The sequence below is a fragment of the Spermophilus citellus genome, assembly GCF_964194105.1.
Source record: "Spermophilus citellus genome assembly, chromosome: 9".
NCBI classification, from domain to species: domain Eukaryota; kingdom Metazoa; phylum Chordata; class Mammalia; order Rodentia; family Sciuridae; genus Spermophilus; species Spermophilus citellus.
In genome coordinates this window covers 3,470,899-3,493,513 of record NC_138191.1, presented here as the reverse complement: position 1 = coordinate 3,493,513, position 22,615 = coordinate 3,470,899, and the positions used below count along the sequence as shown (strand labels likewise).

General features: G+C 43.1%; 1 protein-coding gene across 1 annotated transcript; it reads left to right on the top strand.

The window, feature by feature from the left end:
• The first annotated feature begins 8,577 nt into the window (after nucleotides 1-8,577).
• TDRKH (tudor and KH domain containing) lies at nucleotides 8,578-22,615 on the top strand. Its single transcript, XM_081307960.1, has 14 exons — nucleotides 8,578-8,668; nucleotides 15,773-15,921; nucleotides 16,710-16,816; nucleotides 17,433-17,622; nucleotides 18,305-18,444; nucleotides 18,559-18,880; nucleotides 20,102-20,262; nucleotides 20,418-20,590; nucleotides 20,799-20,863; nucleotides 21,121-21,272; nucleotides 21,503-21,604; nucleotides 21,891-21,987; nucleotides 22,155-22,246; nucleotides 22,434-22,615. The coding sequence occupies exons 2-13, from the start codon at nucleotides 15,798-15,800 to the stop codon at nucleotides 22,205-22,207; spliced, it is 1,686 nt and encodes a 561-aa protein (XP_081164086.1). The 5' UTR covers nucleotides 8,578-8,668; nucleotides 15,773-15,797; the 3' UTR covers nucleotides 22,208-22,246; nucleotides 22,434-22,615.

Genomic DNA, 22,615 nt, shown 5'->3' with positions numbered 1-22,615 from the left:
TACCAGCCTGGAAAGATCAGCGCTCCCAACTCCTTTCGTCTCAATCCTTTCCCTTTTACTCCCTTTCTCTGGAGCTGGGGCAACTTCCAGGGGATCCCGGTGCAAAAATCCCAGCCTAGGATCCCCAGCTCCTCCCCTCCTTTCTAGTCTTTCTGGTGTCAGATTCCCTACTGCACTGGTGGGGATAAAGCTAGAGGAAGCCCCTAGAAAATGACTAACAAATGCAAAGCTGTCAAAGGAGAGAGACCCAGAATGCAGAAGGTGCTAGGCTGAGGGACAAGGGAGGGCAGCCCAGCAAGTGGGAAGCGGAGGGGGAAGGAGCAGCAGGATCTGCCTGCCTGGTTACTTTCCACTTCCCTTCTGTAGCAGTCCTGGTCCGTGTTTGGCACAGCCCTAGTGGGAAGCCGTCTCTGGACAGACGTCACCCAGACAGAGAAGTGGAGGGAAGGTTTGGAACTGCTGACTACCACAAAGTGTTTCAAACAGAGGACAAAGCAAAGCCCCAAAAAGTAGAGATGCTGAGCGCTCAAGAGATCAGGCGACAGTCTCAGCATCACCAGAAGGGGAGGAGCAAAAAGGAGCCGAGCGGAGCAGGAGGAGGGGCTGACAAGGGGAGAATCACGGGGCCCCAGGGAGCCTTGCTTGCTCTGCAGCAGCATCTGCCCAGCGTCCTCAGTCCCCCTCCTCCTCTGGATCCCCTCCCACCCCACACCAAACCACAGGCGAACATCATGAGCTTCCTAGCCGCTGCTGTTTGTCCTTGGTCTGAGGAGACTCCACTCTTACAACAGTCCCAGCTCAAACTGTCCCCGACAGGTGAGGGCAGCCAGTGCTACGGAGAAGGCAGAGCTGGACTTGAGGCCAGGCAACTCCTCAGTGGGGCACAAGTGAATGTGAGAAGCCACCAGTTTGGGGTGTGACTGAAGAAGTCAACATCCATGAGAAATAGGTATCCCCGAGTCCTCCTGCCAAACTCCCCCACTGTGCACAACTCAGTCAGCATCCCAGGGACCTCCCCCACAACGTCCCCCAGCTTATTAGATTAGGACTTGGGAGTCTGGCGCCAGTGGCTCTCAGTCTACTGGTCCTCTCTGCAATGCAGATAAGGGCAGAAGCAGCCCTGCTGTTGGAGAAATCTCCGTGTGGCCCCTGGGGCAGGCAGTCAGGAACAGATGAACGTCTGGCACAGGGAGAAGCTGCTCACCAAATCTCAAGAGCAGAGATGCCAAACAGAAAAAGAAGTTGAGTCACATGTGTAAATTCAAATTTTCTAGGGGCCCACTGAAAAAGTCAAAATGACGCAGTATGATTAATTTCAAAACTAGATTTTATTTAACCCAATGTAACCAAACTATTTTTATTTCAACATGTTATCAATATAAAAATCAGTGAGGAAACACTTAACATTATTTTTTTATACTTGGTTTTTGAAATCCAGTATATATTTTATATTCATAGCACATTTTCAATTAAATCACTAATTTTTTTTACCAAAAATATTTGTATATAAATTTCATTAAATTCACTGCTGGAAAAGTAGATTCACATATCCAAGTTGTTCCAAACATACTGTTTTCCAATAAATGAATCAAGTATCTGTTTTAAATTTTAAACTGGTTATAATTAAACAAATATAAAATCCCATTCTTCAGTTGCACTACCACCTTTAAAAGTGCTCAATAACCACACGTGGCCAGCAGCTACTATACAGCTAGAATGCAGCTCCAGAAATGATGGCACTAAGCATAGAGAAGGGTCTCCCTAGTAAACAAAATATCACCCAAGAAATAGTGTTCCTCTCTACCACCCGCCACTCCTGTTCTCCTTTCCCAGTTTTTCCAGGATAGCTTCAAGGGTTAAAGTCTGCTAAGGAGACCAGGTTAATGTAATGAGCATTTCTACAGCTTGTCAAATCACCAACAAGCCAGTGCCCCCGCTTTAAAACACACACACACACACACACACACACACACACACACACACCCCTACCTTTCGGTTATGGATAAGCCTTTATTTTTATTTATTTTTATGTGGTGCTGAGATCAAACCCAGTGTCTCCCACATGCTGGCAAGCGCTCTACCACTGAGCCTCAGCCCCAGAGTGCAGTCCCTCCTCTTACCTGACTGGAAAGGCCGATCTTAGGCTGGGTATGTGTGCCAGTGAGGATGCAACTGCAACTGGGGACACGAGTGGGTATACCACATGGTTTTGTGGGGTATGACCACATGCAAGGATATGATAGAGGCAGCTCAATGGCAGCTCTGTCCAGGGTAGGAGAGAAGAAAACCGCCCAGAGAGAAGAAAACATTCATTTAGGGCTTCCTCCATTTAAATGGCCTTATATGTTTTATTACTGAACCCTCCCATCAACCCCGTCTGGTAGGTAGGCATCTTAACTCATCAACTCCAGGTAAAATAGGTTAAGTCACTCGGGTTGCTCGTGCACAGAGCTAGTTACTAGGGAACCCCATCTGAACTCAGGTTGGTCTGATTCATCACACTGCCACATTCACTGTTCTTGCCTCTTCTCCCAGGATTTCTCACTTGCAGGACATAAACTGTGACAAAGGTAACATCTTCCACCCAACTCATTCTAAACTTGTAGAGCAACAGATCTGTTGTTAATCCCCACTTTCCTTCCATAACTCTATTTCAGGGAGTCGTTTTTACCATTTCGGTTTCAGCCCTTCTCCCAGTGCTCAGCTTCTGTCTCCAGGATGGGCAGGGAGGAGCAGAAACTCCAGGAATCAGGCAGACTGATGTGAAATGCCGGTCTCGCAGCAAAGGACTCTCTTGTGATTAAATATGAAGGCTCTGAACTTCCTAGTTCCTTTTCTGAGTTCTAACCTCAGCAAGCTCTTAGGTTAGAGAAAGGCTGTTCAGAAATGTGCCGTATGGTGGAACAATCAGGGAGCTGTCTGAATCCATTCACTCTGCCCACCTTCTGCTGCCCTAGCTTGGCAGGTCCTCACGAAGTCATCTCATCACACACATCTTCCACCCCTACTAGTCTCCATCTCAGTCATGGTCTCACCTAGGCTGAGGGAACTTAAACCCAAAGTACTCTGGCACCATTACAGCGGGTCCCATTTGGGCCCTCGATATACTCTTTCTCTAACTTCTGACTTCCATTTCCTTAGCCAGGCTAGATCCTGACTCAGAGAATGAGAGCACTGCAAGGCAATGATCCTCAACCTTGAATCATGGGCCCTTGAAAATAACTAGTGCACTTTAGGAACAAAAATGTTTATCCATTATCCAGTCATGTGGAAGCCACCAAAGATCCCATGGAATGCAGGTTAGAAACCTCTACTGTGGTCCAGGTACAATGGTACACTCCTATATCCCCAGAACTGCAGAAGCTAAGGCAAGAGAATTGCAAGTTTGAGGCCAGACACAGCAACTCAGCAAGATCCTGACTCAACATAAAAAATAAAGCTGGGTGCAGTGGTGCATGCCTGTAATCCCAGTGACTTGGGAGGCTGAGGCAGGGGGAACTGCAAGATCAAAACCAGCCTCAGCAACTTAGCAAGGCACTTGGCAACTCAGCAAGACCTGTCTCTTAAATAGAATATAAAAAAGGGCTGGGGATGTGGCTCAGTGGTTAATTCGCAGTACCTGGGTTCAATTCTCAGTACCCAAATAAGTAAATACATAAAAATTTTAAAAATTTAAAAAGGCTTGGGATGTGGTAAAGCTTAGGTTGCCTTTGTTCCCTGGGGCCCAGTGGAGGCAAGGAGAAAGACTGGGAAGGACCACAGAGTGAAGGAGGTGTTTAGCACAGATGATGGAAAAGGCCCTGTCCCCTTCTCCCACAGTACTCATTCCTCAGGGACAGGCAGTGTGAGGATCACTCATACTGGAGAATATCTAAGACTAGAGATTCTCAAGTCATGTTTTGTAAGGGAAACGAAGCAAGACTTAAGAGATGGGAAGTTGAAGCCAGAGAGGCTGGGGAGAATCTCTCCCAGGATATCTGCCAAGGTTCATCAGTCTGAATGAGAATAAATTATGAGAATAAGGCTCTTGCTCCTAGTTGCTGGTTTCTTTTCTTTTCTTTCTTTTTTTTTTTTTTTTTTTTTGAAGTTGTATGTGGACAGCATGCCTTTATTTTCTTTGTCTTGTTTTTATGTGGTGCTGAGGATCGAACACCAGTGCCTCACCCATGCTAGGCAGACGCTCTACCACTGAGCCACAGCCTCAGCCCTTGTCGCTGGCTTCTGATAAAGAGGCTGGATAAATGAAAGAGAAAGGGCTGGCTCCTATGGTTGGCCAAAGGAGAGGTGAGTGCTGTTTCTCAACGACTTGGGCAACTGAATGTTCCTTGAGTGGCTCATCCACATGTTTTATGGGAAGGGAACTTTGTGAGCCACGGCTCTGGAGTCAGCCCTCACTGCCCAGACACTAGCTAAAAATCTACTCTTCTGTTTCAGGCTTAACAGCTGCTCACCAAATTCTCTGGGAAATCCAGGCCTTCTGTTAACTTATTTCACCTACTACCTCCTGCAGCTTATTCAGAACACCCATCGAGGAAAGAGAAGGGACTCTAAGGAACTGGAGATGAAAATACAGAAATTACTATTCACCCCATCCTGCATCTCACACTCTCAATTCTGATTTGGGTTCTTAGTAGGAAAATGATATAAAAATTCCAAATGCACGGTGACTTGAGAGTGAGTTTGGAATCCTCTATTAGAATCACTTCAACTAAAGTTATTTCCTCTATTCCCCAACCTCACCAGCCAGTTAGAAGTTAACCCTCTCTTAAAAAATTTCCAGGAATAGTGATTCCACCTGGCTTTTCACTGCCCTGATTAAGAAATCCCTCCTGTCGTGTGATTTTAACTTTTAATCCCCACTTTGTACTTCCATTTCATTTCCTCCTTATTTGCCCACCCCACCCTCACTGGAGCTGGACAATAATGCTGCACCTTTTAGAGCAACGCTGGGCATTGCTTGGATTTAGACTACTCTGTGACCTTTCTAGAGTAAAAATAGCTATAGCAATCAAGACACTCAAAAATCTAAACAAGAGGGGGCTGCAGATATGGCCCAGTTGGTAGAGTGCCCACCTGCACATAGGCCCTGGGTTCAATCCCCAGCACCAACACACACACACACACAAAATTCTAAACAAGAAACATGTAAATGACGAAAACTTTAAAACACTACTGACAGGACATCAATGACTTCAACTTATAGGAAGATTCTATATCGTAAATACAATTCTCCTTTAAGTAATCTAAAAACATGTGATTCCATTCAAAATAACATTAGCCACACTGAAGTAAATTATGGCACAATATAAATATATTACACAGTAATACAAACAAATGACTTAAAATTATATACTCTATGACTGAATCTCACACATATTTAAACAAAGGAAGCCAGACTCAAAGAAGTATATACTCTGTAATTGTGTGTGTGTGTGTGTGTGTGTGTGTGTGTGTGTGTATGTCAGGTAAAACTAGTTTATAGTACTAGAAATCATTATCCTTGTGGGGAATACTGACTGGAAGGGGACACAGGGGGCTCTGTTGATAATGTTCTGGTTTTTGAACTGGTGCTGGTTACGAAAATGTATTCCATTTTTGAAAATTCAACAAAATGTGTACTTTTTTTGTATTTTTCTGCAGGTACACTGTACATTAATTTTTAAATTGTGTTAAAAACCCAAAGTATAGCAATTAAAAAAATAAAATAAATAGAAGAACATAGATATCAATGGAACAAAATGAAAAATCCAGAAACAAACTCAGATACTTGTAGAAATTTGGGTACTATAAAGATAACATTCAAAAACAATGGAGAAAATAAGAGTTATTCAATAGGAAAGGCTGGATAAAACAAAATAAAATTGGACCTCTATTTCACATCTTTATACAAAAATAAATTTCAGATAAATCAAATATCTACATTATGTGGGATGGGGATGTAGTTTGGTGGTAAAGCACTTACCTTCCATGTACAACGCCATGGGTTCAATCCCCAGTACTGCAAAAACAACAGACAGACAAAAACTCAAAAATTCACATACAAAATGCTAGTACAAAAATATGAAGTAGTTTAAAAAAAAAAAAAAAACTTTGGTGGGAAACTTTTCTAAATATGATATGAAATCCAAAAGTTACCAAGGAAAATGTTGACACGTTCAACTATGTATAAATTTTTAAAATTTAATTTAAAAAATCACCATAAACAAAGTTAAAACAGAACCAGCTGGGTGTGGTAGTGCATGCCAGTAATCCCAAAGACTTGGCAGAGGCAGGAGTAGTGAAAGCTCGGGGCCAGCCTGGGCAACTTAGCAAGAAACCCTGTCTCAAAAATAAAAAATAAAAAGGGCTAGGAATGCAGTTCAGTGGTAGGGCACCCTGGGGTTCAGACCACCTCCACTACCAAAAAAAAAAAAAAAAAAAAAAAGGGACATAAACCCAACTGGGAAAAGAGGAAAATATTTTTAACTTAAATACAAAGAATAATTTTTTTTTTTTAGAGAGAGTGAGAGAGGAGGGAGAGAGAGAGAGAGAGAGAGAGAGAGAGGGAATTTTTAATATTTATTTTTTAGTTCTCGGCGGACACAACATCTTTGTTGGTATGTGGTGCTGAGGATCGAACCCGGGCCGCACGCATGCCAGGCGAGCGCGCTACCAGTTGAGCCACATCCCCAGCCCACAAAGAATAAATATTAAGGAAACATTCAATAAGCAATAAAAATATTAACAAAGTATATAAATATATAATTAAAAATGCAATTGCCAGTTAAAAGACAACCTATAAAGAAATAAAAATTGCAATGAGATACCATTCACACTGTCAAAATCAAGATGTGATAACACTTGTGTCCGCGTGCTATGAAACAGCTTTTCCACACATTGCTGATGGAAGAGAAAACTTGAACTTCTGAGGAAGGCAATATGGCAATGCTATACTTACCAAAATCCTTTCAAACACTGATAGTGGAATGAAAATCAGAAAAAAAAAATCTGGGAGAAAATGAATTTGCAAAATTTTTTCTATCCAAATGATAAAAAACAACAATAATGCATACACTTCTCTGACCTGGTCATCGCATTCCTAAGTATCTAACCTATAGATACAGAAGAGCAAAATGAAGTATGCTTGCATATCAACATAACTATGCTAAAGGACTTATTTAATATATCCTAATATATGCTGCTATGAAAAGGCTTCCAGATTATATAAAAGGAAATTGCAAAATGGTATGTATGTTATTGACTGGATATATATGTGTGTGTGTGTACATGCACATATATAATACCTGTACATATAGATGCTGACATATACATGAATGTTAACGTATGAAATATCTTGCCTCTGAAGAAAAGCGGAAATCGTCTGTAATAACTTCGGTTTCTTCTGACTCTTCCAGAATGTACACGCATTACTTATTCCAAACACGTTCATATTTTTAAAATTGATAGAAGTTGGGCACGACTGCAGTCCCAGCCACTGGAGGAGAGGCTGAGGCAGGAGGATCGCTCGAGTCCAGGAGTTCAAGGACAGCCTGGGCAATATAGCGAGACCCCTCTAAAAATAAAAAATAATAGTAGAAAAATAAAAAAACTGAGTACCAAGAGCATGTCCTCATTGACGGAAATGTCATCTTGCTTCTATCCCACGAACCTTTACGGGCGCTCACCGGGCGCAGCGGCAGCAGCAGGGCCCAACCGCTCTCCGCGGTCCGGGGCCCAGACGACGGCTGGAATTCACTCTGGCGAAGCCAACTGCCGCGGGCAGCCGCCCACCCACTCTCGCCCGCCAGGAACGTCCCCGGGGGGTCCCGCCGAGCCCGGGGGAGCGCGGCCCGCGGCTGCCGCGCCCGCAGGTGCCTCCCCACCGCAGGGGGCGCTCGGGCCTCTCTCCGCTGCGGCCGCAGTCGGGGCCGCGTCGGGTCACGCCCGGGCAGAGGGACAGAAGCGTGGATCCTCGATCTCCGTGACGCAGCGCCTGCCCCCACCCACGAAGCCTATCTCGCAGGTTTTCAAATTTAAAAAAAAACGACTTCCGCGTCTCCTGAGCTCCGCTCACTTGTGGGGGACCGAGCGAGGAAAAAAATCACCAGAGAAAAAAGTGGGGCAGAGCCGCCCGAATGAGGCTGGCTCCCCGGCGGCCAGTGGGTGTGCAGTGGCACCAACTCTGCCCCAGACACCCTCCTGGGAGCACCGTCACGCGGGGAAGGCCTTCGACGCCCTCACACCTGGGTCCCAGCCGCCGGAGCGCTGATTTTTCCCGCAAGGCTGAGGAGGCGGAAGCCTCCCCGGCCATTGGCTGGGAGATGGACCGGGAGGACTCGGTCAAGCTTCTAATTGGCTGCCTAATTCTCTTCAGGTGCGATCTCCAGGAACCACACCTGCCTCTCCTGGATCCTATTGGCTGACGGGGTGGGCCGGCTTGGGAGTACATCCGGGTAATTGGACATCAGCGGGCCGCAGCACGTCGCTCACGGCAGGCGGGCGGAAGGATTGGTGGCAGCGGGGACGATCAGGCCGAGAGCGGGGCGCTGATTGGTGCAGGCGGGCTGCGGGGGTGGGAAGTCGTGAGTGAAGCCCCGCCAGCCGGGCTCTAGCCGCGGTGCGTGTGGGAGGAGGCGGTGGCCAGGGTGAGGCGCGAGGCTGAGCGCTCGAGAGCCGACTTGGAGGAGCGGTAAAGGCGGGGCTCGAGAGCGGGAGTGTGGGGAGACGCCGGGCGGTGAACAGCTCTGGCACCTGGAAGGCGGGAATGTGGGGTCGAGGGAAGGGGGGCGTCCCCGCGTCCCGGGCCAGAGGGGGTGTGAGGCCCCGGGGCGAGTGTCAGCCCCGGGCTGTGGGGCGCTGCTGGGCGGCAGCTCTACCTCGGGGACCTGGGATCGGCTCCAGGAGACCTCTCGGTCCCGCGGACTCGGGCGAGGGTGTGCGTGGTCGAGCCGGGTCTCGGTGGGACTGGGACGGGCGGTCGGCGGAGGAGCGGCTTTGGCTCCCCCACCTGTTTCCGAAGTTCTCTTTAATGAGATAACCTCTCTTAATTGACCGAATAATGCGCCGGGCTTTGGGTGGGTTTCCCCAGTATTCCTCTCTGTTTCTTAACGGAGAAGCCTTGTGGTTTGACTGGCTTCATTGACACATCCCTGGAGACTCGAGCGGACCGCACGGTGAACACATTCATTTGTAAATCCGAAGAGGGGTTGGTGAGATTTCGCTTTGGGTTCAAATAGAAGTCGACCGACAAGTTTATCGTTGTCGTGGATATTCATTTTCTTCTGACACAGGCTCCGCCACCGAATCAATATTCCCTGTTTCCAACACGATCAAATGGCAGGTGTGCCATCCAGAACCTGATGGCCAGCTCCTTGGCTCTCCCCTCTGCCTTTCCATAAATCAGTGGCGAGGTCTCGAGTGTTCTACTTACTAAAACTCTCTCTGCTGATGAAAGCGATGCATGTAAGCCCAGCAACTTGGGAGTCTCAGGCAGGAGGACTACAAGTTCCAGGCCAGCCTGGGCAACTTAGGAAGACCTGTCTCAAAATTTTAAAAGGGTGGGGGAAGCAGTTCAGTAGTAGAGCATTTGACAAGCATGCATGAAACTTTGGGTTCAATTCCAGTATCACAAAAAAATTATCCACTACTATCTCTTCTCTCTCCATCATTGACACCTGGAGTAGTCTGGTCTCCCTGAACCTACTTTTGCTGCTTTCAGTTCATTCTTACAACAGACGTAGCCATTAATCAAAAATTACAAGCAAGGTGTATGTTATGAAGGGATGTTTGGGATTCTATGAAAGTTCCTATCAACGAAGCCCAACCTAGAATAGGTGGTCATGATTGAGGGGGTTTGGCTGCTGAGCCAGCCAAATATCAGATATCCTTGGTCTTGATTTTGGTAGTTTCAGAACTGAAAAACTATAGTGCTTCTGGCTTCCATACAGAGGTAGGATTATAATTAGCCTTCAAAACAGAATTATTTCCCTCAACCTTGTATTGTATAGAAATGACTAATCAGCCTTGTAACCTCAGTAAAATCCTTTTATATCCCTGAGCCTCAGTTGCCCCAGTTGTAACATCGTTAATGAAGAAAATAGTCTCTGCGGTCCCCCAGTTCTGAAATTCTGATTTCTGTGCCCCATAAGCATGAATTATGGCCAGAAAGGTGGTGTTAAAGGCCGAGAGCATTCAAGAGCACAGGGGTAGGTTTATTTTTGGTTTTCCAAAACCTTTTAACACCTTCATACTCCTGTCAAGACCTCTGCCAGACAAGAAGCTCCATGGAAGCAGCTCTTGACTGTTGTGTCCCCCAAGCCAAGCTCATATTGGATACTCGGTTTTTGTTGGTTTAAATAAATTGGCAGAAGATAAATGACTTCTATTTTAAATGATTTTCAACTGTGTCCCATCTAAGACAAACCTTTTACCTCCTCCCTGCTGTTGCATTGGCCAATAATTTATTTTTTTGCACTGTCTAGTAGATGTTTATCTCCTACTAAAGTGTGACTATCTCAGAGCAGGAATTCTTATTCATCCTCTATCCCTAGCATGTTCAACTAGCAGTATAAAACCAAGGCACATTAATAATGAAGACAAGCTTTGCACTTTGGAGACCATATGAATAAATATATGAAGTAACTAGGAGAGGGGGAAAAAAAAGTAAAATCGTTCCTAGAGATAAAGAATAGATTATTTCTGATTTGTGGATGCCAACCCACAACAAGGGAAGGTGGGGAGAGGAAGACTTGAAGTCCATTGGGTTAGACAAAGGGGAATAGGAAAACAGTAGAATTAATTGGTCAAAACTTTCCTATCGGGCTGGGGATGTGGCTCAAGCGGTAGCGCGCTCGCCTGGCATGCGTGCGGCCCGGGTTCGATCCTCAGCACCAAATACCAACAAAGATGTTGTGTCTGCCGAGAACTAAAAAATAAATATTAAAAATTCTCTCTCTCTCTCTCTCTCTCTCTCTCTCTCTCTCTCTCTCTCACTCTCTCTTTAAAAAAAAAAAAAAAACTTTCCTATCCTTGTATTTGTATACACAACCAGGGTAACTCCACATCATGTATGACCACAAGAGTGGGAACCTAAATAGAATAGTTATACTCTATGTGTGTATATTCTGCTAAAATACATCCTACTATCATGTATAACTAAAAATTTTAAAAAGAATAGATTATTTCTTAGTATAGGAAAGTATACTTTGAAAGTTATGTATTCACAAATTAAGCAGAAAAAGATGGGCGTGGTAGCACACACCTGTAATCCCAGTGGTTTGGGAGATTGAGGCAGGAGGATCATAAGTTCAAAGCCAGCCTCAGCAACTTAGTGAGACCCTTTCTCAAAATAAAAAAATGGGCTGGGCTGGGGATGTGGCTCAGTGGTTGAACCCCTGAGGTTCAATCCCTGCTACCCAAAACAAAACCTTATGAAACCAAATTTGTTTCCTTTCCTCTGGTGTATACAGAGGTGTTTACTTGGTATCATGCAACCTTTCAGGCTGTTTAATAAAAGAGGGAGAAACTGATTTTTATTCAGTGATTTGGGGAAAGTACCTCATAAATGAAAACAGCCCACTTTAAACTCAACCCTTCTATCCTTTCCCTAAAAAAGCAGAGTGAAAGGATCAGTATTCCCTCAGGTTGATGCTCCAGTCTCTAAAAGTGATTTGCTAAACCTATAGAGCAACTAATTGTCCCAAAGAGACAAGATACTTGATAAAATTTTTTCACCAAGACAATAAAAGAAGGTTTTGATTTTTTTTTTCTTCAGGCTATGAGTCTAGGCAAGAGGGTAGATTAAATTAAAACTACTGCCTAGAAAATTAATGGCAAACTTCTGATACCTCTGAAGAATTTCATTCTGTTCTAGTTGGTAAAGCAGCCTAACTTAGATGCAGTTGGGGTGGGGCAAGTTCTGGGGCTTGAGCTCTGAGCTTTGTGCATGCTAACCAGGAGCTCTACCATTGAGCTACATCCCCAAAACACCAGATGCAAATTCTGGTGGTCTGTTTGAGTGGTAATGAGAAAACCATCTCTAATCTCCTTACCTGGATTTGTTCCTAGAAGTGATCTTTTCATGCTGGGTCTCCTTCCCTCTTGGCTCCTCCTCACAGGCTTTCAGGGAATGCACTTTTAGAACTAGTTTTATTCCAGAGTCCTGAATTAGAGATTTTTAGGACAAAAATACTAGTTTTAGGATAAAACTAGTATTTTTTAAGGTGAAAGAGATTTTTTGTTTGTTATTTGGGTTGAATTTTTGTATCTGGAGGCAAATTATGGCATGAATTTCATTTACTTTTTAAATTTTTTTATTTTTATTTTTTGGGGGATTGAACTGAGCACCTTACCACTGAGCTACATCCCCATCCCCCCCTTTTTTTTGAGAGAGAGAGAATTTTTTTAATATTTATTTTTTAGTTTTTGGTGGACACAACATCTTTGTTTTTGTATGTGGTGCTGAGGACCGAACCCGGGCCGCACGCATGCCAGGCGAGCTCGCTATCGCTACCGCTTGAGCCACATCCCCAGCCCCCCTCCCCCACCCCACCCCACCCCACCCCCGCCCTTTTTTTTATTTTGAAACAAAGTCTTGCTAATGTTCCAAGGCTGGCTTTGAACTTGTGATCTTCCTGCCTCAGCCTCCCAAGTCACTGGGATTATTTTTTTTTTAAAGAGAGAGTGAGAGAGGAGAGAGAGAGAGAGAGAATTTTTTAATATTTATTTTTTAGTTTTTGGCGGACACAACATCTTTGTTGGTATGTGGTGCTGAGGATTGAACCCGGGCCGCACGCATGCCAGGCGAGCGCACTACCGCTTGAGCCACATCCCCAGCCCCAAGTCACTGGGATTATAAACCTGCATCACTGTGCCCTACTAATCATCTGTTTTGCTTTGTTTTTTCTTTAGTTGTAGATGAACACAGACTTTATTTTTTCTGAGGTGCTGAGGATCTAACTCATGCTAGGCAAGCGCTTTATCACTGAGCCACAATCCCAGCCCAATCATCAGTTTGTTTTTTTTTTTTTAAAGCAAGTTCTTTAAAAGCCATGTGTATTTCATTCTGCTATATTGTAATATCTGGAAACAAGTACTGTCTTTCGGTTTTGGTTTATTTTTTTAAGACATTTGCAATATTTTCTATCAGTGTTTTTTTTTTTTTAATTTTGAATTGAATTTAATCAAAGAATAAAACACCAGGTATTTTTACCCTAGTAGGAAAAGGAAGGTCAGGGAGGGACATCTGAAGTCACTTTAAAAGATTTTTTTCATAAACAAATAATAACCCAGACTCTGGGAGTGAGGTTAGGTAACCTCTTCAAGCACATGTACACCTCTGAAAAATAGGGTTAATATTTCCTGCCTTACAGGGTTGCATAAATATTGATTAAAATAATATAAAGTGTTACTATGTGCTAAGCACTGAGGAATGAAACAAAATAATTCCTATTCTTAAGGTATTTATATTCTAAGGGGGGGAACAACAAACACCTTACACTGTTGTTTTGACTTTGACTCAGAAAATGAGAAATAACATTTGACTTTCTTCAGAGGTTATATTGAGAATAAATTGAATGGACAATGGCAAATTCAAGAACTTAATTAAGGAGTTGTGGTAATCTAAGCCAAAGATAATGATGTTTTAGAACAGGATCATAAAAATAGAGAGGTACAAAGTGTTCAGATTCTGGATAATTTGTAGAGTATGTAGCATAGAAACGTTGCTAACAGACTGAATGTGCAGTTAGGATGACTGATTTTTTTGCCTGTGGAATTAAACAGTGGATTTGCTGTTTATTGAAATGGCAAAGACTACCCGAAGGAAGTGGATCAGGAGCTCAGGGCTATACCTATTCAGCTTGAGATGCCTACTAGATATCAAAAGGAGATGTCATTAATAGGCAGTTGTATATACAAACCCTGGATCATAGGAGAAAAGTCCTGACTAGATCATGAATAAAAAGGACTGGGGATGTGACTCAGTGGTTGATACCCTTGGGTTCAATCCCTGGTATAAAATAAAGGAAGAGGAAAATAAAGGCAGGAGGATGTGCTGCTGGGGAGGCCAGGCAAAGGTATTTTAGAGAAGAGGATATCACAGGCTATGCCAGATACTGTGGCAAAGTCATGTAAGTTGAGAACTAAGAATTGATCTTTGGATTTAGAAATGCAAAATCAGTGGTGACCTTGACAAGTAGGTAGAATAGATGAAGAAAATTTGAGGACTGAAGTTTTGGCATTCTAGAGTCTTCATGTGAAAGTAAGCAGGGAAATGGGATGTAGTTGGAGAAATAAGTAGAATAAAGATAGATTTTCTTTAAGAAGAGAGGATGTTTGTCTGATGGAAAAATCCAATAGAGGGAAGGACATTAACAACAAAGGAAGAAGACCTGGTGGAGCAACACGAATATGACAGAATTCAGCTATAGGAATAAGACAGTTCATCCATGGTCACAGGTGAAAAGGTCAAGTATTTAGGCACAAGTGAAGGTGGAGGACTAGGGACATAGCTCAGTTGGTAGAGTGCTTGCCTTGCATGCACAAGGCCCTGGGTTCAATCCCCCACACTACACACATACACACACACAAAAATAAATAAATAAAAGCAAGCGAAGGTGGAGACAGGTAAATGTAGGGAAGCTTGTGGATATTTTCTCTGAAGGCTCTGCTTTCTCAGATAGGGAGCAAGAACATCATTTGAAAGAATGGAGGAGATGCTAGAGGTTTGAGAAGAGAAGGTGCAAAATCATTGGGAGAACTTAAATGTATGTAACAATAAGGAATTATAGCAAGGGAAATGTTAAGATTTGCTTGACAGCAAAACGAATAAACAGTGTCAGATTAATAGCAATAAGGCCAGTAAGTCTCAATGAGATTTGATGTGCTTCTAAATCAGGCCAGTGCTATGTTGCTGGAAATATTAGCATACAGGTAGTAATGGAAGCTGCAGGTGTGGGTGAAATTGCCCAAAGAGCAGAGTGCCATTAGCAATGGATAGAAGGCACAGGAAGAGAAATCCCCAGACTCTGAGGGATCTGACAGGGAAAACAGGAGGAGAAACCAAGAGAAAGAGGACACAGAAACCAAAGAAAGATTTTTGTCGGGGGGGAATGGCTGCTTTCCTCCTGCTGCAGTAGGGTAAGACAAGGCTGCATACATGTTCTCTAGGTTGATGACCTGGGAAGTTAGGTATGGTGAAGGAGTAGAGCAGAACTCCCTTTCACTGTTTTTTGAGGATTAAATAAAAACCAGAAGCAGAGATGGTAAACCAGGTCTATATTTACAAGATTGTACTAAGTCTGGAATGGCACTCCTTGTAGAGATAACATCTTCTGTAAAAGGCCCAGGACATAGATAAGGAGTTTTAAATAGTTTGATATGAAATTTAAGTATTTTTTAAAAATATTTTATTTGATCATCTGGCTTCTAAAACTAATTAATATAATTTTCTCCTTGGGGGAAAAAAGTGAAACAGTTGTATATATCCCCCTTTGCTAACTTTTTAAAAAATATTTTTTAGTTATCAATGGCCCTTTATTTTATTTATTTATATGTGGTGCTGAGAATCACACATGCTAGGCAAGCGCTCTACCACTGAACCACAACCCTGGCCCCTCTTCACTAACTTTTTTAATACCCTGAGATCTTTTTCATGAAATAGATTTTGAGATTTCTGAAGCTCTTGAAATGGGAAATTAGTAAAATTGTTTTCAATAACAATGTGTTCTCATGTCCCTATGCCAGCCATCCTAGCAAACTGATGAAAGCTTTTTCCTTGGTTTGCTTATTTCAGGATGTAAGTCAGAGTATAGCAGAAAATGTCCACTGAACGGACTTCTTGGACAAGCATGTCCACTATTCAGAAAATAGCCCTGGGCCTTGGGATTCCAGCCAGTGCAACAGTTGCCTATATCCTGTACCGCAGATACAGGGAAAGCAGAGGTATGTGAACCCCACAATTGTGCCTGTGAAAATACTCCAACCATGTTCCTGCCTTGTTAAGTTGAAATGAAACTATCTCCTTGCCATACCATGTATTATTTGGTGAGATATAATTGACTTTCTGTGAGGAGTTTGAAAATATTTGATTTCTTTTTTTCTATGTTCTTACTGTGAAGCTAGTCTGTGAAATAACTTATAACTCCATTGATGCTTTTACAAAATCAATGTCACATGGGGGTTTTTAAAAATATTTCTATGTTCCTTTTAATTAGTTATTAGAAGAAGGTAGATTTCTCATAGGCTGGACCTAGAGAAATAACTAATGTACAAATAAGTCGGGAGAAGTTTTGAGTCTTAGATGGCTTAGACAACTTCTGGCCTTCATTGTTCTCCAGGAGTCTTGTCTTAGAAGTAGTTTGCCCAAAACCTAGAATACCTTTTCATAGTCTGCTTTTCCCATGTTGACATCCCATGTTAGCATTTCCTGGTGTTAGCCTGGTATCCAAGAGAAAGGGCCATGTGTGCTGGGGGTGGGGGTGGGATTGCTGGGGGTTGAACTCAGCCTCACGAATACTAAGCATGTACTCTACCACTGAACAACACCCTAAGCCCCATCTCTGTTCTTTTAGGAACTTCTAATTCTCACTCAAATGCTGCTTCTGTTTGTCATTATGGTTGACATTCACAGTTTTACCTCTTGATCAATGTCTCTGACAACCAGATTGAGAAGGGATGGTGGTAGTTTCTTGTGTATTTAAGTCTGATCTAATGAGCCATGATCTGTGCAGAAGAGCGGCTGACATTTGTTGGGGAGGACGACATCGAGATAGAGATGCGAGTTCCCCAAGAGGCTGTGAAGCTCATCATTGGTCGGCAAGGAGCCAATATTAAACAGGCAAGTGATTGAGCAGGCAAACAGCTTTCCCAGATATTGTGTCTGTTTATTGACTTCTCATTCCTTCCTCTCACCCTATATCACAAATCGAACACTTACTTTCTGTAAGAAAGTAAAGCTCTGGATAAATTACAGAAAAATTTTAACTATGCTATTTTCCTTCCTAGAGAATAGATGATTTAGCTTGAAATAGAAGTTTTTAATTGGATGATTCTCAGCTTGGTATAGAGGTTGAACCAGTCTTTTCTGTTATGGAATTAATGAACTCGATCATTAATTGGCAGTAAATATAGAATTGCCTGGTTTTTCTTATCATCCTCCATTGTTCAGTTAAAATGTCAAGAAAACAAAATATTTAATTCTCTAATCAAGATAAAACTGGTGAGGGATGGATTGTAAACATAGAAATGGTTTTGAATTAACTGCTTATTTGTAATTACCTTGGTCATTAATCTCCTTCCTTAAGCAGAAGTAAATGAAGACTGATTATAGCATTTCTGAATAACTGATGGTTTTATCAACTACATCTACCTCCAGGGTTTGTTTAGAGTGTCATTAGCTGGGCCCCACTGGGGGCTCTTCCAGAATACACTGCCATGTCTCCTTTCCTTTGCAGCTGCGGAAACAGACAGGTGCACGGATTGATGTGGACACAGAGGATGTAGGCGATGAGCGAGTGCTGCTTATCAGTGGTTTTCCTGTTCAGGTGTGCAAGGCCAAAGCAGCAATCCACCAGATCCTGACAGAGAATACCCCAGTGTCTGAACAGCTCTCAGTCCCCCAGAGATCTGTGGGCAGAATCATAGGTACCACTGGACAGCTTCCTGTGCTGTTTCCTTTATTCTTTACTTTTGCCTTTCTTTTACATCTTCCCAAGGATTCTCCTGGCCTACTCCCCCTTCACCTTACTGTGGGGGTGGGGGGGAATGGAAATTGAATCCAGAGCTTTACTTTCTTACAGAAACAAAACCCATTACTTTAAGAAGTGATATGATCAGAATATGTCTATAGGTTCCAGAACATTCTGGTAAATGCAGTCATCTCGTGATAAAACCTGTAGTTATCACGTTATCCCAAGCCATTCCAAACCGTGCTGTATTTGGCACCTTTTATGCTTCCCCTGGATCATTCCTTAATGCTGCTGTTTGAGAAAGAAGTTCTTGCCCTCATTTCAGGGTTCTTATACCATGTAGTGTGTATCTTAGGAGATGGAAATGTAAAGTTTATATAGCCTTGCTGAGTAGCCAAAAAATGAAAATGACATGAAGTTAGCCTACCCAAAGTATGGAGTTTAAGTAAAATGGGTAAACCAGAGTCCTGTATACTCTTTCCTACAGTAATGTCTTGAATAGCTCATGATTGCTGTGCAACGCCTTGCATTCTGTTCAGTTTGGAAATGAGAATTGACTCCCTTCTGATAGTATGTATAAAATGTTGATTTCTCTAATAGTTAAGGTCAGACACATTTTTGTGTATTGTTCAATGTAGGGAGAGGCGGCGAGACAATTCGTTCTATCTGTAAGGCTTCTGGAGCCAAAATTACCTGTGACAAAGAATCAGAGGGCACATTACTATTATCGAGACTTATAAAAATCTCAGGAACACAGAAGGAAGTGGCAGCAGCCAAGGCAAGTAGTTGACAGACTTGGATCATTCCTAAGAGTGTGAAGAACCCATTATAAACTCCTTTCTGGATCAATATCTGGCTGCATAGATACTATCCCTTCTTTTATTTTCCACAGCATTTGATACTGGAAAAAGTTTCAGAAGATGAAGAACTTCGGAAGAGAATTGCCAATTCTGCAGAAACCAGAGTCCCACGCAAGCAGCCAATCAGTGTGAGAAGAGAGGAAGTGACAGAGCCAGGTGGAGCTGGAGAACCAACTTTATGGAAAAACAGCAGTTCTAGCATGGGGCAAGCTGCACCCCTGGCAGCTTCTCCCTGCAAAGGAAGTGGCGACATGGCTATTGTAGGCCCAAAAAATGGTTCCAAGGAGAAACCTAACGGTGACAGCTTTCAGAAGTCTGGAGACCAGACCAGTCCCGAGATGTCCATGTTTGAAAGTATGTAACAAAGAGGGAACATATGAAGGATGGGAATACTGGCTTAACTGACCCAAAATAGGAAGCAATTTTAAAAAAAATCTATTTTTGTGACTGTATTTATAAGTCTATCATCATAGATTAATGTACTATTTTACTTAATACTAAACATTAATAATATTTTTTCTGAATATGAGCCAGCTGGTGAAGGCAAATGAGATAGGAATATGCTAACACAGCAAACTAGTCTGTGAACAGTACATCAAATAATTGAATTTACATTATAGTCTTTCACCAGACATACTTTTTAAATGAGTAAGTCCTCAACCTGATTTTTCTTTTTATTGCATGTCTCATTGATGGTTCTAAAAACCATCACTCTTCAAGAAGAAAAAGGCTATGAGCTTTCTCTTCTATGCAAAGGTGCTGACATGGGCAGGAAAGATGAAGACCCTCAAGAGGCTCCTTGGAGGGCTTGGGGATGTGGCTCAAGCAGTAGCGTGCTCGCCTGGCATGCGTGTGGCCCAATCCTCAGCACCACATACAAAGAAAGATGTTGGGTCTGCCAAAAACTAAAAAAATAAATATATATATATAAAAAATTCCCTCCCTCCCTCCCTCCCTCTCTCTCTCTCTTAAAAAAAAAAAAAAAAAAAAAAAAAAAAAGCTCCTTGGAGCTGGATGTGGTGGCGCACACCTGTAATCCCAGTGACTCGGGAGGCTGAGGCAGGAGGATTGCAAGTCGAAAGCCAGCCTCAGCAATTTAGCAAGGCCCTAAGCAACTCAGCGAGATCCCATCTCTAAATAACATACAAAAAAGGGCTAGGAATGTGACTTGGTAGTTAAGCACCCCTGAGTTCAATCCCCAGTACCCCTCCTCCCAAAAAAAGAGGCTCCTTGGCTTGTCCAAGGCCACAGTGATAATCCAGAATGGGATCTGGAACTAGCAGAATAGCTGTCCATGTACCTGATCCTCCTGCAGATAGAAGAGTTACCTCTGTTATAATTGGTGACTGATTTGAATACATGACAAAGAATGTAAACTTATTTACTTACATAGAAAGTTACAGAAAACAGCTAAGTACTTAAGACATTCTCAGATGAGTCATCCACCGTTCCTCCAACCATTTTTAAAATGGTTAACAGCCTTTTGGTATTGGTATATCTCATTCTCCTGATACATTCCCTTCTTTGAACCAGAGATGATTCTGATATATTCACAGTCCTTATCACTGTGTTTAGTCCCCAGTCCCGACTTCAGTTTTCATGCTGATGAGTACCTGGAAGTCTATGTCTCTGCTTCTGAACATCCTAACCACTTCTGGATCCAAATTATTGGCTCCCGCAGCCTGCAACTAGATAAGCTTGTGAGTGAGATGACCCAGCACTATGAGAATAGTCTGGTAAGTTTCCATAGGAACAGGACAGTACTGGGGCATGACTTTTTCATTGTCTCATATTCTCTTTCTCTGGGGCAACATTGTTCTTTCTGGTATTCCGTTTATTATCTACCACTTTTTAACTCTCCCTCCTGCTAACTCTTCATCCCCATATGTAGCCTGAAGACTTGACTGTGCATGTAGGAGATATTGTAGCAGCACCTTTATCTACAAATGGTTCCTGGTATCGAGCCAGGATCCTTGGCACCTTGGAGAATGGGAACTTGGACCTCTACTTTGTTGACTTTGGAGATAATGGAGATTGCCCACTGAAGGACCTCAGGGCTCTCAGGTCAGTGTGGAGGCCAGGGTGGAGTCAGCTATGGTCATCGAGTGGTGAGTTGTTGGCACTCATCACCGGGGCAGTTCAGAAGGGAACCTGTGTATAGAGAACAAGTGAGTAACTTCTGGCTCTAGATTAGTTGGTTTTGTGTAAAAGCAAGGAATATGAGGTGTCCCTTCTAGCCTTTGCATTCTAAGTTGGATTTATTTCATTTTAGGAGTGACTTCCTAAGCCTTCCATTTCAAGCAATAGAATGTAGTCTGGCCCGGATTGCCCCCTCAGGTAAATCAGTCATGCCACCTATTGACCTTGCCTTCAAGTTGAATCACATTCATATAGAACACAGGAGGTGCCTTTTCCCTACTAACTCAAGAAAACAACAGCCAGAAACTTGCTCAGCTATCAGACCTGAACTCCCCAGAGAACATAAATGCCTTCCTGGATAGAGAGGGGTGGTTCCAACTTCCCTCCAGGGTATAATCCCCACCCTGACAGCACTGACCCCTCCCGAGGCACCCCTATTTAAAATTTCCTACCAGGTGAACAGTGGGAAGAGGAAGCTTTGGATGAGTTTGACAGACTGACTCACTGTGCTGATTGGAAACCCCTGGTGGCCAAAATCTCTAGCTATGTCCAGACTGGGATCTCAACTTGGCCAAAGATCTATTTATATGACACAAGCAATGGGAAGGTAAGACTAGAATTCATGTAATATTTACATTTTCTTGTGGGTTTTCATAACGTCATTTATTCTTTCTTTCCCAGAAACCCTTACCTGATATTACTCCTACTTTGTTAGATCTTATCCACCATCCCATCAAAAGAAGATCTAAAGTATCAATCCCAGCTCTTCTGTCCTGTTTCCTCAGATTTGCCCTTTCTTACAGAAAGGTCATTATTCTTTTTCACTTTTTCTCTTAGAAACTTGATATTGGGCTAGAATTAGTTCGTAAAGGATATGCAGTTGAGCTTCCTGAAGATGTGGAAGAAAACAGAGCTGTCCCTGACATGTTAAAGGATGGGGTAAGTAAGCCATTGTAGTCATTTAGGGTGCTCTGCTGGAAAAACATTCTAGTTATGACATTTTGTAAACTTTCAGTGAACTGAAGCTTGTGCTGCCCCTGGGAACCTTTAGATTACTTCATTTTCCAAACTACTTGGAAAATGTTGATCAAAAGAGGCATTGTATTCCTCTTGGAAGCCAAACTCAACTGTTTTAACCAGATTCTATGAACAAAATGATAAGATAGTCTCTCCTTTCCCACCCACCAAGATGTTCTTCCTTTTTCTCTTGTTTTCATGTCCTCAGGCCACAGAAACAGATGCCTCTCTTGCCAGCATGCTCATTGAATCCAAAAAAAGCCCTGGAGAGATGGCACATACCCTGTCCTGCCTCAGCTTATCAGGTACAAACAGCATTGCCCACCTAGAGCACCTTTGGCTCTCCAGACTAGTGAGGTTAAATTAAAGCTAGGTTCTTAGGTCATTGAGCACCAAGAACCCATTTTTCTCCTGGGCCTGGAGTACCTATTAGAGTAGTGCAAGGTCTAACTTTCTCATTTCTGCTCATTAGAAGCTGCCTCTATGTCTGGTGATGATAACCTTGAAGATGACTACTTACTCTGAAGTCTGGGCTTCCAGTGGCTCAGCCATCTGCTTTGCTGTGTGAGTGGAGCTGTCATCTATCTATAGCAACAGGGAAGTAATGAGGTGACAGTAGGGGCCTTGCTTTATTCCCGCTTCCTTATGCCCTACCTTTATATATTTCTCCTCAGTTGCTTTCCTGCAGCTCAATTTGCTCTCAGGTTGAGCCCTTTCAAGCTTTTTGTCTGTGTGTTTGTGTCTTTGGCAGGATTTGGCACATGATTTGGTGCCTGGAGAGAAGAGTCTAAGAGATCCATACAGTCCTTTATTACACAGTGTGGCTTGCTGTGGACCAGATCCATTTTCTCCTTCCATTGAATTACCAGAAAGAGTGTGGAGGAGAGGAAGACATCACCCACCTCACCTCCTTCTCCATCCCTCCCCTATCTT